The sequence below is a fragment of the Apteryx mantelli genome, chromosome Z, assembly GCF_036417845.1.
Source record: "Apteryx mantelli isolate bAptMan1 chromosome Z, bAptMan1.hap1, whole genome shotgun sequence".
Lineage (NCBI taxonomy): Eukaryota > Metazoa > Chordata > Aves > Apterygiformes > Apterygidae > Apteryx > Apteryx mantelli.
Genome location: NC_090020.1, coordinates 26,750,249 through 26,766,975, shown reverse-complemented (window position 1 = coordinate 26,766,975; position 16,727 = coordinate 26,750,249). Strand labels below are relative to the sequence as shown.

The following is a 16,727-nucleotide window of genomic DNA, read 5'->3' as shown; positions in this document are numbered from 1 at the left end:
GACCTCGCTTTCTGCCACCAAGCACCTCTTGGTGCTCTGCAGCTTCCCTATCTGACTTGGCCAAGACAAACCGTCACTCTTCTACAGATCTGTAAATTATGCATTTCTTGTTTTTTATTAGTTGAAGTGGAAGAACCTATGCGTTTGATTACAAAACTGGTTGTTTAGCTTATAAACAACAAACTTAGTGACTGGGTGGGGAAAGCAGATGGGCTGTTTGGGTCATCAACCCCAGTTCTTTATGACAGCAGACAACTATGCAATAAGCAACTCCAGAAGAATAGAGAAAACTCCCCAAACACTTAGTAAACTTTAGACTTTGTCTCAGGGAAGAGCCATAAAAATCATGATGCATCACAACAACAAAGAGCAGAATGCTTATCAATAGCTTGCTGCTAAAGGTTACCACAAAACACTTGGCAAAATCCACCTGTGTAAAAGATCCACCCGTGACAGAAAAATTAAAATAATCTCTTAGGTAATGATGTTTGATCAAACTTGTGAACAGCTGAAGGGTATTAGGAAAAAGGAACAACAACAACAAAAGAGAAACAAAGCAATTATTGGTTCTCAGAGATCATTACAAAAGCATGCTTTAGCTATTAAGATACAATTTTACAAATGACTTAGAAAATGCAAATGAGGTGTTTTATTGTAGCATTAAATTATATAAAAATGAAAGACGAACTTGAATAAATAAAAAATAGTAAAAGAAAAAGCCTGTTCTTAAGGCCTGATATGTAGTGACAATCACCTAGGCAGTTAAGAAAAACCTGTATGAGCTCATTGTTCCATGGCTGATTATAAAAATTTTGCAGTTGCTGTTGGCCATTAGTCTCATTAAATGCTAAATAGATAAGTTGTCCTTTAAATTAGAGTAGTTTCTGTCCTAGTGACTGCTGAATGTCTTAGTGTTCTTTATCTTGATAACTGAGGGGTTTTTTTTTACAGCTAAGGCCAACTACAACAGCCATGGGGTGGCAGAAGTTCTATCTCCACCAGAAGAAACTAAAATTTCAGTATTTCCCTCATTTGAAAGAAATACAAAATCACACAGTCCAAGTCTCTTACAATTCATCTGAAGAAGCCAGTCTGGGAATCAAGTCTTTGCTGTGCCTGCTACTGAAAACCAGGCACAACACCAGTGAGCATGTGTGGCTGTTATGTTATCATCTGTTCACAGGTTAAGTCCAAATAAAATATTTTAGTTAAATCATTTAATTACCAGGAAGCATTTCTTCAGCTTTATTTATTGAAGTAGTAGAGTCTTAATCTACATTGATATAACCTCTAGAAAGATTTGAAAATCAGGGAGAAGTAACTATACACCCTGCACTATAATGCATCTATCCGTATCTAAAATAGCAACAAAAATAAATGCAGTTCAATATGAGCATCTCTACATGATACACAAGTATTTTCATATCAGGAAAAACTAAATTAGATCTGCATTCAAAGGAAAAGAACATGTGAAAACAATTATGAGAAATTAAAAAAAGTTTTTTTATTTTTTTTTCATTTTCAAGACATTGCTAGTAATAACAATCACAAATTTTAAATCCATATTTATATATGGTAAATAAGCATTAACTGCCCATGAACTGTACTGGTGATGGCATTCAGGCCCTCTCTGCACACAAAAGAAACAAGAGGTATAAAGGTAACGGACACTTGACTTCTCAACTCTGGAAGCTCATTGACAAGAGTAAGAGTCTCAAGTTTTTACTTCAGAAAACTGCCATAGTTGGTTTAGCTTTTCCTTTTTATGACAGGGCCCTTTATATATACTACAGATTTTCCACACAACTTTCCAAGTGGCTATACAACAGTCACATAATACTGAATTTAGAACAATTCCACAAAGAGGCTTTATTCCAGAGAAACAGGAAGTTGTCACAGGTATGCAAAAAACATCTGTGCTTAAAGATTCAAGGTCTGAATCTTTCCACAAGAATTTCTGCTTTAATATAGGAATATGTACTTATTAATGCCCCTCCCCCCCCAAAACTAACAAGCATCAATAGACAAAGTGCCAACTTTTATATGTAAGAATTGTAGATGTCAAACCAGGCTTTCTGAACAGAAATTCAAGGCAAACATCAGTTCACTACATTTTATTTTATTCAGTCTCTTGAGTAGAAACTCAACTTTTAGCCTTCTGTCCTTTCAAAATTTATGCTTTTAAATCTTTCTTCAAGCACATCAGAATCTTCATCATTGTCTGTACTACTGAAGTTTGCTTCAAAATCCAGTTCATCCTCCAATCCACTTCTCTCTTGGACATTTTCAGTAGTCTTACTCTCAGTTCTGTCTTGTCCTTTATCAATTCTACAGAAAGCAAAATAAAGGTATCACCAGGCTACTTTTGGAATTATTTTTTCTTTTAAACAAGAAAGGAATGAAAAGTAGAACATGTTACTTGGTACAGGAGTGACAACTTAAAGTTACTTTCATGTTAAATAGAAAAGACAGTACGGAAAAAAAGTCTCTGAAGAAAAAAAAATCCAATGCATAGGTTGACCAACTAAACAACTGCTGGCCAGCTGACAGGTACTAGTAAATAAATTCAGGATGCTCAATAAAGATAGAACTCTAGTAAAAGGGTAATAAAAACAAAATCCCACTAAATACATTGTAGCTACTGGGCTCAGCATCAGCCCTTGTTTAGTTTACTTCTGTTCACTAGTAACTGAATCATAAAATGACAGACTAAATGCAAACAGTAAATTAGCTTATGTATATTTTATCCATTTTAAAGTGCTTTGTTCCTAAGGAGGAGATGCAATTTACCCTTTGATATTACAATAAAGTGTCTTATCCAAGCAAGAATTATTTAGCCTAGCCACACTAACATTAATAAGCATTTCACCCTGGCTTCAGCAGAGGAAACCGAAGCTAATGACTCTTAATGATTCCTGTCACAATTATTCAGAACATGGGCATGAAGTACAGCAGCTCCTAGGCAGTTCCAAACATGCTTTATTAAATGAGGAAGACAGAAGTACAGTACTGAAGGTGTGTAATCTAAGAGCTACTTACGGAATTACAATTTCTTCTTCCTTTCCACATTTTGCACAGATTCCTAGTTTACAAGCACAGGGTCGGCAAATAATATAGTAAGGATCTTTTACAGCTTTCTGGAGGCATTTGACACTGTAAAGAGAAAGAAAACAGCATGAAAACACTATTTGTGGGCACTTATTAAGCATTGTATGCTCAAAGACAATACAAACGAACTACTGTATTCTTCTGAAGAGGCATGGTTACAACCAGTTACATATGAAACAACTGTTTTAGATGCTTGCTAAAGCACGAAGAATGTTGTCTGTTTTCTCTCTCCTTTAACTTTTTCAGAAATAATTTTTAAAACTAGAACTGAAAAAGAAAAAATGTAAGAATTTTTATATTTGAAGTGGCAAAACATTAATCTTTCCATTCATTTCAACAGGCTGTTTGGCTTTGGAAGCTGCATAACTTTTTCCTCTGGCTTAACAATAAAAGAAAATCAGAATACAGTATAAAAAAGTACAAACACTTTACAAATAAAAGCTTTCAATCCAAACAATACAATGTCTTCTTCTTGAACTTCTCAGAATATAAACAAAACCAGTGCTGGAGTTTGCTTTCTAGGAATATAAGTCTGCAAGGAACAGTGTTCTGCTCCGAAAAAAAAAAACCAATCTAATTAACCAGACATTTTTGGTTGTGCTTTTTGAGACATGATAAAACCCTATATATTAAATCATTTCTAAATTGCTATGGCTTAATATTCACCTGATATCTTTAAAGCTTTGCATTTTTGGAGAGCAGAATTCAGAACAATATATCCCATGTAATGTGGCTGGCCTAAAAGATACCTTTCCATCATTCTTCAGGCACTCCAGGTCCATCAGAAAAGATTTAGCATACAGCTCTCAACAGTGAAATTGCAGACTTGGCTAAAACAGGCTGAAGAAAAGTGTCAAGTGTTTTTTGTATGCCTTATAAGAAGAAACACATGAACCAGCATTTTCTGAAACAGAATTTTGACTTGGTTTCTCAGTTCCATTCCTGAGCACTATCTTCTTCTCCCTACTATCTTCATCTAGGCTCTGCAGAGTTTTTATATTAAGATGCACATATCCAACTCCTTAAGAAACTGTGGATTCATATGAACTGAGGGGGTGACCTGCTGGAGAGCAGCACTGCAGAAACTCCCAGACTCTGGGAGGCCTGGTGGACAACAACAACAACAGTGAGCCAGCAAGAAGGCCAATAGTATCCCGGGGAGCATTAAGCAGAGCATTGCCAGCAGGTCAAGGGAGGTGCTCCTGCCCCTCTACTCAGCCCTGGTGAAGGCACATCTGGAGTGCTGGGTCCAGTTCTGAGCTCCCCAGTACAAGGGAGGCATAGAACTACTGGAGTGAGTCCAGCAAAGGGCTATTAAGATGAGGAAGGGACTGAAGCATCTCTCGTATGAGGAGAGGTTGCAAGTTCAGCCTGGAGAAGAGAAGACTGTGGGGTGATCTGATCAATGCATTCAAATATCTGATGGGAGGTTGTAAAGAAGACGGGGCCAGACTCTTTTCAGTGGTGCGCAGCAACAGGATGAGAGGCAACAGGCACAAACTGAAATGCAAGAAGGTCCATTTGAACACAAAGAAAAACTTCTTTACTGTGACAGTAACAGAGCACTCAAACAGGATCCCAGAGAGCTTGTGGAGTCTCCTTCCTGGAGACATTCAAAAACCATCTGAATAGGGTCCTGGGCTCTAGGTGACCCTGCTTGAGCAGGGGGGTTGGACTAGACAATTTCCAGAGGTCCCTTCCAGCCTCAACCATTCTGTGATTCTGTAATTGCTGTAGGATACATTTGACAAAAGCAAACTCCAATTTGCCTAACGTTTCTGGTCTTTCCTCTCCCCCAGTAAAAAACTACAGTGAGAGCTCACTGAAAATACCTGTTTAGTATTTTTCCCCCCCATTCAGTTGCAAAGACCCCCTGTTGCCAAACAGTGGCATTATCAATGCAAAGCAGATAGATTTTTTTCTTTTAATAGTTTAATTTGTAATGTTCAAATACGTGAAATAAAAGTGAACTAGATCTTGGGATAATTCATGCTTGCTGTACTAAAAGTCATGATTTTGACAATGTTAAGAAAAAAGAAAGGTCAAGTGCACGGAAGTCCTTCATTCTCACTCTCCGATTTGAAAAATTCAGTCTCTCATCAGATGGCAGTTACATTCTTAAATACAATACAGACATAATCTAGAAGCTTCACCCATTGAAATTCTTCACAGTCTTGTTCTTCCCTTCAGTCACTATACTGCTATAGACAGGGCTAGAGACCACTGCCTGTAGATCTAGAATGGCATGGAGTCTAATTTACCTGTTCATAAATATGACAGAAAATATAATATATTTTGATATAGGCAGTGTTTTCCCACAATGTCACTTTCTCTGTTCCTTATGCTTCCATGATTTACTTCTTTTTTGCCTGCCTTTTTTTTCTTTGAGGTGGGTGGAGATGAGACAAAAGAACCAAATTCACCACAAAATTATTTATTAGAGTTCATTATTTCTGTACAGGATACACAGTCATTTGAGAAAGAGTTAAAAAAAAAAAATTCTCAACTTTACGAATTTTGTGTACAACCCAAAATATTTACTCTGGGAACCAGTGAGACTCCTGTTTAATCAGGACTAAAAATTTTTTACACAAAAGGATAAAATAATTTATTTAAAAATATATATATTTATTAGATATTGTTTTATATTAAAAAGTAAAACTTCTCACAACCATGGGAGATAATATGAATGGACATTCCTTTCCTTTTAACCTACCAAAAAGCAAAATAAAATGCACAGTCATTCAGGGAGCTGCACATGTTACATTTAGAACCTCTTCATAACTATTCTATAATTTTGTATTTCAGAAGTACAGAAGTACAACACGCATATGCAAAGAGAATTAGAGTAACAAAGCTGGCTATATCATACATCACAGCCCAGCTCTTTGAGTTTAGCTTCATCGTTAGGCCTGTGCCTACAGCCACAGAGGTAAGGATCTCTACAGCCGAGCATGTACAAGAAAGGTGAGAATATCCACTTAGGAAAATTAACCTATCATATGCCTATAAATTATTTCAAGGTGTTTATTGTTATGTACACATCCCAAACCACCTAATACAGCTCTGTATACAAACAGTGCTAAACACTAAATATTTAGGATTATAGTTTCATGTAAGAAAAGAAAGAACATGCTAGGATATACTGAAACACATGTATTGCAAATATTTTGTAGGAATAAAGGTTCTTGTAATGCTGAGAACAGTGTTGCTGATGAGTTTTGATAGGGCACACAATTAAGATGTCTTTCCTCGCCTCGTTTCTCTGCCAAATAGTCTTTATCAACTATGAAAATCAGATGTGTGGTTTCCTCTTATATTGACTTGCCATAAAGTCTTAGAAAATTTGGTTATATCTGGTTAAGGTTTCTCTTTTTGTTAAGGAAAATGCACTGACATGCTTTCAGGTCCACAGTGAGCGTTAAGAATGTTCAAGCATTTTAACAGAAAGCAGAGGGAATCAATTGCTTTTCTACTGTGTTTTCTTTTCAAAACTTTAAGATGGAAAGATTAATGAAGTAGAAGATTAACATTGCCTTTATATTATCATTTCAGACTACAAATTTGAAGAATGTCGTATAATAACAACTACTACTTTGAAGTTTCCCAAACCAGAATATTCTCCAAAAAGTTCAGAAATTATATTGCCAGTGATTAACACAAAGTATCTTAACTCACCATTTTTTGGGTTTTGATAGCAGTTTATACTTGCTGAATTTTACCCGCCACTCCAAGATACCTTTACAATGCTGACATACTCCATCATGAAGCTTGGCATTTATTTTCTGAAAAGAAAAAAGAAAAAGCGAATGAAAATGTTTTTGTGATTCATATAGTATTTGGAAAGATGTTGATTGGTATTAAAGTAAGTATTTCATATATATTTGCTAGTAGTAAATTTATTCAGCAGGAAGAGAAGCAAGGTAGTCTTCCTGAACTATCAATAATAAATAACAAAAGGTGGGTTTTTTTAATTACAATTATGAGGTCACTTCCATCTCTAGAGATTTTACAAAACAGATATCTTTAAGTAGAAATGGGTTCTGAAATATACCGTTTTTATTCAAAGACAACGTCTCACAAGACTTAACATTTAACTTGTTATTGCTCAAACTGTTGTTACACTACATAAAGCGGGTTGCCTCAGGATTTTTTCTCCTCATTTTTTCTCATCAGGCCTCCCAGAGTCTGGGAGTTTCTGCAGCGCTGCTCTCCAGCGGGTCACCCCCCCCCCCCCCCCAGTTCATATGAATCCACAGTTTCTTAAGGAGCTGGATATGTGCATCTTAATATAAAACAGAAGTGACACTTCATTTGCCGTCAAACCATTCAACATCTTTATCATCATAACCTTTCCTTAATACAAAGTAATATATGTTTGCTCTCAAGTGTCTAAGACAAAATCCACAAAACAATCATTTAAACTACAGTATAGCTTCAAGACAAGGCAAAATTTACTGTAGGATCTTCTGCAACGTTTTGTGTTTAGTCTCCTTGAGAATATAAAAGGTCAATAGGCCACCACTATTTGCACAAGAAAAGTTACTCGGAGAACAGGAAACCATACAGTTGCCTTAAAGAACATGCAACATATACCAATTCAATCTACTTTTCTTCTTCTTTCTCCAAAAGTCCCAACAGCAATTTTAACAGTAACTTTTAACAGTAACTGTTCCCCAAAAATTTCTATTGTGTCTATTTTAATATAGTCTAAAAAACAGCTATTGTATGAAAATTACATGATTGTCATAGTCTAAATGAACATCTAATGCTTAGAACACCTAGGAGTTCTTTGGGACAGATTCTGCATTAAGCTTAAGGTGTGGATTATTCTTTTACAGATATGTCAAAAAGTTTATATGTGCATACAGTAGCTTCTGAAGTAATTGCCTAATTTTATGACCCAGATCTTCTTACTACTCCACAAAATGCTACTTCAGTACAATAAAGAAAAGAACAAGCCTATTTTTAAAAATAAAGTCTGTATTCTATTCCCAAAATAGTACGTGGCAGAGAAAATGCTGCTTAGAAGCGAGACCATACTATAGGACCTGGTTTCATTGTTTCTATCTTTACTAAACTTCAACCATGCAGTATGAATTTTCCCATGCTTCATTTACCTGAAACTGTAGTGCTTTTTACAAGTCAGGTACAAGTCAGTTATCTTTCTTTCACTGACAGAGTTAGTGTGTTAAAAAAAAAAAAAACAACAAACCACAGGTTTTGCAAAATGCTTAAAGAGGGGGGGTAGCCATGGTTCTGATGTCGGGAATGTATTATGAATGAAATTTTCCAGAAAACACAAACATGTAGCTAACCTAGAAACTTTTTGAGGGAAGAAAATCATTGGTAAGTTCTCACATATTTGTTAAAAGGCTGGCAGTTCAAACTTCTGTCAGCACTGACTGTGCTTCATTCTTTCAAAATTCACACAATTTGAAGATAAGCCTTCTTTTCAGTGCTTAAATAGCACAAAGTAAGACTCCAAGTAGTATAGCCTGAATAAACATCTAATAACCTGCAAATTAGCCTGAACTTCCCCAGTTCTCCCTCTTGCTCTACTGATTTGCATTAATTAGTACTGCAGGAGGGGAGCAAAACATAAACGCTGTAATTTGTATTCCCAGAAGCACTTTACTGTAACTAGCTATTTTTAGTATTGTTAAGGAGAAGCCCAATAAACTTCAAAAGACTGCAACAGTTTGATCTGAACACAGCTGGCTGCTGATAAGTGATGTCTTTAAAAAGGGAGTTAAGCCTCCTTGCTGATAACTAACTAGTTTCCAATAATACATGGTGGCATCACAACTGGAGACGGAAGCTGTGTTACTAAGTGAAGACACAGATAGGCTCAATGCGCCACATACTTGAAATGCAAGAAGCCATGCACAGAAGGGCTGCATACAGCACAAGCAATACAGAAGAATGAATTTCCTTCAAACGGGAGGTAAGAGTAAATCCTATTTTAAAGTTTGTTGAACTGGTAGCTAACTAAAAATTCTTCTTAAAAAAAACTGTACTAAACATTAGTTATGAAACAAGAAAACAAGAATAACCCGTATCAGTAGACCTTTATGATGCTTTTTTTCCCCAATGCTTATCATGTGGCTGCTGAACACAAACAGTGATGAATATTTTTATCACAGACAATTAAAACAAAGGCCATCCCAAATTCCTAAGAGGCCTTTGCATATTACTCATAGTATAGGTCTTCTCTTTGCATGGCAATACCAACATTCACTTTACTGGAAGAGCAAGAGGCTACTATGTGGCATAAAGGCTGAGTTATTGGGACTTCTCCACCTTTGCTTTTACATTGTGCGTATGTTTAACGGCAAAGCCCTGGGTTCTCATCTGATGTCCTCATCCCAGAGATCAGTGTTCCCTCTATATTCTTTAGGACATCGTTTCACCATTAAAAAAAAGGCTTTAAGATGAATAACACACAAGAAGCTATAAAAGAAAGTAAAATAAAGTTAATGTAATTCAATTTCAAAAACAGTCCCACTAGCCACTTAAAGAAAAAGTCAGTCAATCTCGATCAAAGCTGGTCTATGTATTCAGATTATTTAGACATAGTCCATTTTAGTTTATTTAGATACACTGCCCATTTTCTTGGTATGAGCAGTGACACTTCAAATATTCACTGAAAAACTAAAGAGTAAGAATACTGACCAAAAAACTAACAGCTATCAGCTTATACACTAAAATTATGAAGAGAAATGAATCCAGTGTTATCAAGTCGAACTTTTACTATCACCTTGAGTCCCTAAGAGACATTATCATATTTTGAAGTGCTAGATACCACTTTTAAATCAAGCTGGTGGCTTGACTGAGCCACTAGCTTCAGAGAGACAGTGCAATGAAAGTGAAGATTCCCTATGGGAACTGCAGAAAAACGCAATTTAAGTAGAGGACAATGCCATAAGAATGAAGCTGGCTTGTACTCAGATGTATTATTGAGTAATAGTGAAAGTGGTGACTAAATTTAGAAAGATTAGAGAGCTAAGGGCCAGCTTTATCCCATGCACAAAGATGGGAGAGCTTGTTAAGCATTAGAGCAATACTGTCACAGGAAGTATGCAATGATGCTCCTGCCAAGTTCTTGGTTCTCCACCAAAGTCCTGTATACAACTCTTGTGCACAGCATTTGTAAAGATTCAGAGGGGAATTTAATCAGTAGAATTGTTAGACTGAGAATAAAGATAAGATGGAAAAACAAAACTCAGAATTCAGTTATGATGATTCCTAAGATCAGTAACAAAAAGAAGAGCAGTTTCTAACCTCCCCTACCCATAGATCTTGAAATGACATCTGTTTTTGTATTAGAACTCACTACAGCCATATTGTGCTAACAGTCCTCCTTCATAGTTAAGACACGTAGCAGACAAAAAGAAGAGAGGCCTTTATTAAGGTTTAAAACAAATATAAACACTGTTCTCAAAAATCTAGACTCAGAGAATCACAGGGTGAAATAAAGAGTGCACAGCAGTAAAAGCAAACTCTTCTAAGCATTAAATAGAATGACTGAGTATACAACACTAGTAATTAAAGTCATTTTAGTTATTCTTCAGGAAGAAAGTGTTTTGTTAGAAGGCAGTCTCAAGCAGATTTAATAAAATATCATGTTAAATCACAAACATATATTCATAATAGAAACCCATCATTCTTAAAAGAAAGGATGCTGTAAATATTATGGCACTACTAATAAAAGAACAGGACACCAAATTAGACTGTATCTATTATAAAAATCACATTTATGTATGACTAAGATCCTCATCCAGGCATACAGATTCCTGGACTTATCTCAACATGATCAACTGTAGAACAACAAGTCCTACTTAAAAATGTTAAAAAAGTACATAAAATATCTGCTCAGAAGATAACAATTGAAAAAAAAACACTACAGCTTTTAAGTTCTAATTTCCTCCTTCTAACAGGCACATGTACAGCAAAGTCTCTTCCTCCCCGTCAGCAATTCCTTTATTTTTTATATGGTGTTGGCACTTTAAATATGGAGTGGTGTAGTTAATTATTGGCTCAACACAACAGAATATGAGAGAGACTATGATTTTTACCATCCTTTGCTGGTTGTTGATTTAGAAAGTCAATAGAGAACAATGGACTGATGTAAAATGAGCAAGCAGGAAGCATTTGCCAAGTTTAACCTTAAGCTGTATGTCTTCTAAGTTTATTTTGCTCAGAAAAACATACGATTGTTAAATGTTACTATTACTGAAACAAGTTGATCTGTAATTTCCTGCAATTTTTACACTAAATTCAACATTTTCTTTTGACAAAAAGTATCAAATCACTTTCAAAAGTAAAGCATGCTTGAAAAAGCAAAGTCATCCATAATTAAAGATTTGAATCAACCGTTTTTTCACAATTTTAGAATTCATAAAAGCACATATGAGAATGAGTTCTCCTAACAAGCAGGAAAAGAAACTTTCCTGCTTTCTCAGTTTCCACTCAGAACGATGAAGTTATTCATTAAAGCAAAGAAATCCCCCTGCTACTCGCTTTTCCTGCTAATATTCACTTCTTATTTTATATATTTTATAAACTTTCATATATTCCTTTTTTTTTCCTTTCACTCATTCAAGAGGTTGCTTTCCTTTTAACAGTTAAAAAAAAGAAAGTTAAAATAAACACAGACCTGAACAAAGGTTGTCAACTTTGTTTTTCTATTAAAACTTTTTTACCTAGGTAATTAGCTCTCATACACGAAGATGTGGTAAGACTCATGGTCTGAAATGGATTTCTTGGCATAAGAATTACCTTAACAGATTAGAATCTCTGTTTATCACAGTAGTAGCTTTATGGTTTTCACTCTTGTTTCCCTGTTGTATCCAACAGTTCTTCTTTCCTCTCTCCCACTGCCGTACTTTCTCCAAAGACAAGAACAACTCATCCAATGCTTACACTATTTCTATATATCCTCCACAGAAACGGCAATATACAATACAGACAAATATACATAGTTTTGAAGTACACAATCACAAAATATTCCATGTGCGCATTATATACACACTGCCAGGTCAACTACACTAAGAAAACAGCATCTTCTTTGTGTCCAAGTAACCCAATATTAAGTCATTTAACAATCTGCCAACAGCAGTTCAGAATGTATTAAAATAAACACACACACCTACACCTACTAACTCAGCACACAAAATAAATCCTAGCTTAAGCTACCATTAAAGCAATCAAAATCAAGACGTAATGATGGGGTTTCAAAGAAGCTTCACTGTCTGTTTGGAAGTTTCTAATTATTTGTGCACATATGTGTATTTCAATTCACTGTATTAAAAGCAGAACTCTAGCACTGAGGACCCATCAGTGGTCTGTTCTGCTACAAATACTTGTGATGCCAATGCCATCCATAAACTTCCTTAGCAGAAGCACATGTAATATTGCTTCAGTCAACACGGCTCAGTGCAGAATTTCTGAATAACCATGCCTCTCAGAAAAACAAAACTCCACTCATGAACACCAGAGTTTGATTACCAAGCAGATAAAGCAGAACAGTACAACACAGCAGATGCCAAACACTATAATACAAGATGGCAGCTTTTGGGGGGTTCTAAAAACATTTCAGTCTGAAATAAAGTCCTCTAAAGAACTTCACTTGCTCATATATTGTGCCAGTATTACTTTAAATTCCATTTTCTACACAGATTATTTAACAATTTAACACAAGTTTTAAAGTCTTCCTGACAATTACATATGGATAACTATAAAGTTATTTCAGGCACTTTTGTGTTTTATTGCTATGGACCTTTACATACGCGAAACCGAAATCTTTCTCTAAGCCCAATTCCAAATGCTCACCTTGGTGATCAAGACATTTAGCTTTGTACAATCCAGTCAAGAACTTCATAACAACTCCATTCTCCCAGAGAAACCATGGATCTCAAAACATACAAAAGTAACCAGCAAGAGAATGTAGTGCACACTTGGAAGGACTGACAGTCAACTCCTATCCTCTTCCCCCCAACCAACTGAACACAGATACTCACTGCAGAGTTACATTAGAGGCGAAAATAGATGCTGTGTTCTCTCCTATTCTCCATACAGAAAAGGCTATAATTCACCTTAAAACTAGAATAACAAGGATGGCTAGAGAACAGACTTTAGCCTACTGACCTCCCCTACTATGCAGCAAGAATGCAAACTAACCAATAGTCACAACACTGTAATCTGACAATTCCAGCTGGAATTATCTATGTCTTCCCTTCTAAGCTTTAAGTCACGCTCACTGACTCAGCATTTAAGTCCAGCATTCACCTGTTCCACTCCTACTGGCTTCCCACAGTGCTCACCAGTGTCTCCACTAAAACAAATTATTCATCCATACAACCAGCTGAAGAAGTAGCTGACACCAATATTATGGTAAAGCTGAGGTTCAGAGCTAATAACCTCTGAAATTTAGGGAAACATAGATTATCTGGGGCGTATATCTGGAATGTATTTAATGAGAGGAAAGAAATGGAGAAACAGATTAGTCATTTGAGCGTAAATATGAATCACTTTGTGGTTTACCATCTTATTACAATGGAGTTCTAAAAGTTCTTGTTGAATGCTACTTGCTCTCATCTCTAGAACAACCTTCATTTCCAGTTCCCATGTTGACTTACATAATATACTTTATATAAAATTTATATTTATATAACACAGTGTATATTCCTCATTTCAATGCCACAAACAAATGTTCTGAGATATACTATGTAAAGCAAGCATCCATAAACAAATTCACAGATTTGATTACTAAGAACACACAGGGTGTCTTACACAGTCTGGCTCTTCCTACTTCAATTCATCCTAGCACGCAAGCTTTCCCAGCACTGTTGTAGGCAGTTACCCAAACACTGTATAGATGCAGTGTACTTTGCTGCGAGGGTGTTTCACCTCAACTTGCCTAACCCAGAATAAAGCTGTAGTAAAGATGCATCATTACAGGAAAGACAGATGGATCTGTCAGCATGACCTGCAAGTAATCACATCTATGCTCCTTAAGATTACAAAAAGGATGGCAAGGTCACTGTCAGAGAGAGCACAAACCCCTTAAAATAAATACATAAATAAAAAACTGGATAATGACTGCCAGCAGGTAAAAGTCAAAAAACTATTAGATCAATTTCCTCTGCAGATATTCTTCCACAGAGAGAAGCAGCAATAGCACTGCAAATAACTACCTGAACACCACCCACAGAATAACCTGAAGCTAGTGTAGTTTATTCAACACTGCTAATGGAGTGCATAAATGCAGCATAACATGAATCTTAAACTAGTAAGTGTTCTGCAGCCTTTCAAGATAGTTTTGAGATGTACAGTGTTTAACAGTAGTCAGAAACAGGTCACAAACCTTAAATGAGGGGTTTTTTTTAAGCAATGATTTGTCGATCAATGCTCTTTCAGTAGCTGTAAGCATTCTTTTGACCATGGAGAGGTAGGAGAGAAATGTGTCCACTCCTTCATCAGTTCTCATGATCAAACTGATAGTGTTTTTTCCTTCTCCTCATCATGGCCTGAAAGTCCATTGTACATCTGATCATTCAGGTCTACACGTATATCAAGGAGAACAAGAAAGAGATGCAAAGCTCAATGTTATCAATTCTGTATCTAAACTACAATGTTAAACGTCACTTAATATTTGTTAATCCAACTTCTTTTCAAACTTTCTAAATAACAGGATCAGGCCTAGTTATCATTACAGGCAGGCCCCTGTACATCCCTTAGCACTAGATGCCAAAAAATTGAATTTGTATGTGAATGTGTGCCAAATGAAAATACATCCTTCCCCCCTTCTTCCCTTCTACCCCATGTTATTTTACTCTGTATTAGGAAGCAGCTTCTTCAAAACCCTGTGTTCAGCCATCTCCAAGAACTGCAAGGACAGAGGGGAAGAAATCATTTGCTTGAAACAGAAAGGAGAAAGCTGCAGTCCCATATCACAGTTAATGCCCACAGTGAGTCTTGGCTACTTTTTTGTTATTGTTGTTGTTAAGTACATTGTACTGCGTAGCCAGTTTTATATAATGTTAAATATTAAAAAAGAAAAAAAAAACATTCTTTGTGGTTAATAAGGAGTACTTGAGTTACAAAACTGATGTCAGAGCTCCATTTTTCTTAAAAGACTTTTTCGACAGACTGACTATTTAGGATATTTTTTGTGTGTGTGCAGGGCAGATGGGAAAATTTGTTCCTATCAGAGATCATGTAGTGACACACAATTAATAATATCAGCACTGCTTGGAGCCCTATGAAAGCAGCCTGTTCAACCTGTGAAACCAGTCCTACAACCATTTAAAAAAACCTTCCCTCCTTGGTGCCACTGCTTTGATTTATTACTTTCTTCCGCTCCCCCAGTTATTTCTTTTTGACAGCTCAGTCAGGTTCACTTAAAGGTTCACTTAAAATACTGACATAACAGCAACAGGAACAGCATCAGATAAACCTTTTTCAGAAAGCTCATCTTCTGTTTTATTCTTATCCTTCAGTTTAGCTATGAAGATGAGACATCCTGCTTTATTGTTACTGCTCAGGCACACTTCTTGGTCTTCATCCTCTCCCACACTGCTATTATGTTACCACAACTACAAGCATATTAAGCGTGTTCCAAAAATATATTGCAAACTACTTCCTTTTCCTTGCTTAAAAACAAAGAAGAGACAACAATGGTGCTTTACAACAATAGTGTGAAATATCAAACCAGGGCAATGTGTGTGGCAAAAGTGCTAATAAAACAACTGTAGACACCTCTTTATGTTTTTTTTTTTCTACCCAGAAAACACATGAATATTTTTTTAAGCCTTAAACGAAACATGAGTCTCTTTTAAGTTACATCAAAAATATGAGAGATGGAACTTGCTATTTATAGGGAAAATGAGGTAAATTGTGCAAAATAAATTCTCAAAACGTGAAGATGTCTGACGTGACATCCGATAGTTATGAACTTTGAAGGAAAATACTAAACATCTTCCCAAAGTCACATTAATAACACTGCAGGAGATGTTTACTTACTACGTTCACTACACAGTAGTAACCGTTTTATTTTTATCTGTCTTTCTAACGCTTTGGCTTAGCTAGGCCTTTCCATTTCATAGATGTGTTTCAGACATGACACAGGATATTTGCTTTATGCGACAATGTAAGACCAGGGCCCGGCGACTGCTGACCCGGTAGGGACGGCTCCTTTAACGCCGCAGTGACTCTTTTGAGGAGAACTGGGCCAAACCGCCCCCCCTCCCCGCCCCCCGCCGCCAGCTCGCGGCGCCCAACGGCTCGCGGCGGCGGCGGGCGGCCCGCTCGGGCCCCGGGGCGGGAGGGCGGCGCGGCGGCGGGCGCGGCCTACCTTCTGCCGGGCGCTGGTGTCGTACTTGTCGTTGCGGAAGCCGTGCGCATTCTGGTGGCGCTGCGGCCGCCGCCGCGCCACGTTCCCCCGCTGCGAGCTCATCCCGCGCCGCCGCCGCCGCCTGCCCCGGAACCGCTCCGCCCCCGCGCCGGCTCCCGCTCCCGCTCCCGCTCCGCCGCCCCCCATTGGCTGCCGGCGCGGAGCTCCCGCCCATTGGCCGCAGCCAGCGTCTGCACGATCACCCCGCGCGCGCCGATTCGCT

The 16,727-nt window shown here is 37.2% G+C and overlaps 1 protein-coding gene across 3 annotated transcripts; it reads right to left on the bottom strand.

The window, feature by feature from the left end:
- Positions 1–1,479: 1,479 nt before the first annotated feature.
- CZH9orf85 (chromosome Z C9orf85 homolog) lies at positions 1,480–16,577 on the bottom strand. Of its 3 annotated transcripts, XM_067316086.1 has the most exons (5): positions 16,466–16,547; positions 14,477–14,672; positions 6,787–6,893; positions 3,040–3,153; positions 1,480–2,328 (listed from the first exon to the last, which is right to left on the bottom strand). In XM_067316086.1, the coding sequence occupies exons 2-5, from the start codon at positions 14,597–14,599 to the stop codon at positions 2,151–2,153; spliced, it is 522 nt and encodes a 173-aa protein (XP_067172187.1). In that variant the 5' UTR covers positions 14,600–14,672; positions 16,466–16,547; the 3' UTR covers positions 1,480–2,150. The 3 variants fall into 3 exon arrangements, with proteins under 3 accessions (XP_067172187.1, XP_067172188.1, XP_067172189.1); XM_067316087.1 differs by lacking the exon at positions 14,477–14,672 and having other exon boundaries at positions 16,466–16,577; XM_067316088.1 differs by lacking the exons at positions 6,787–6,893; positions 14,477–14,672; positions 16,466–16,547 and adding an exon at positions 3,775–4,678.
- Positions 16,578–16,727: the final 150 nt, after the last annotated feature.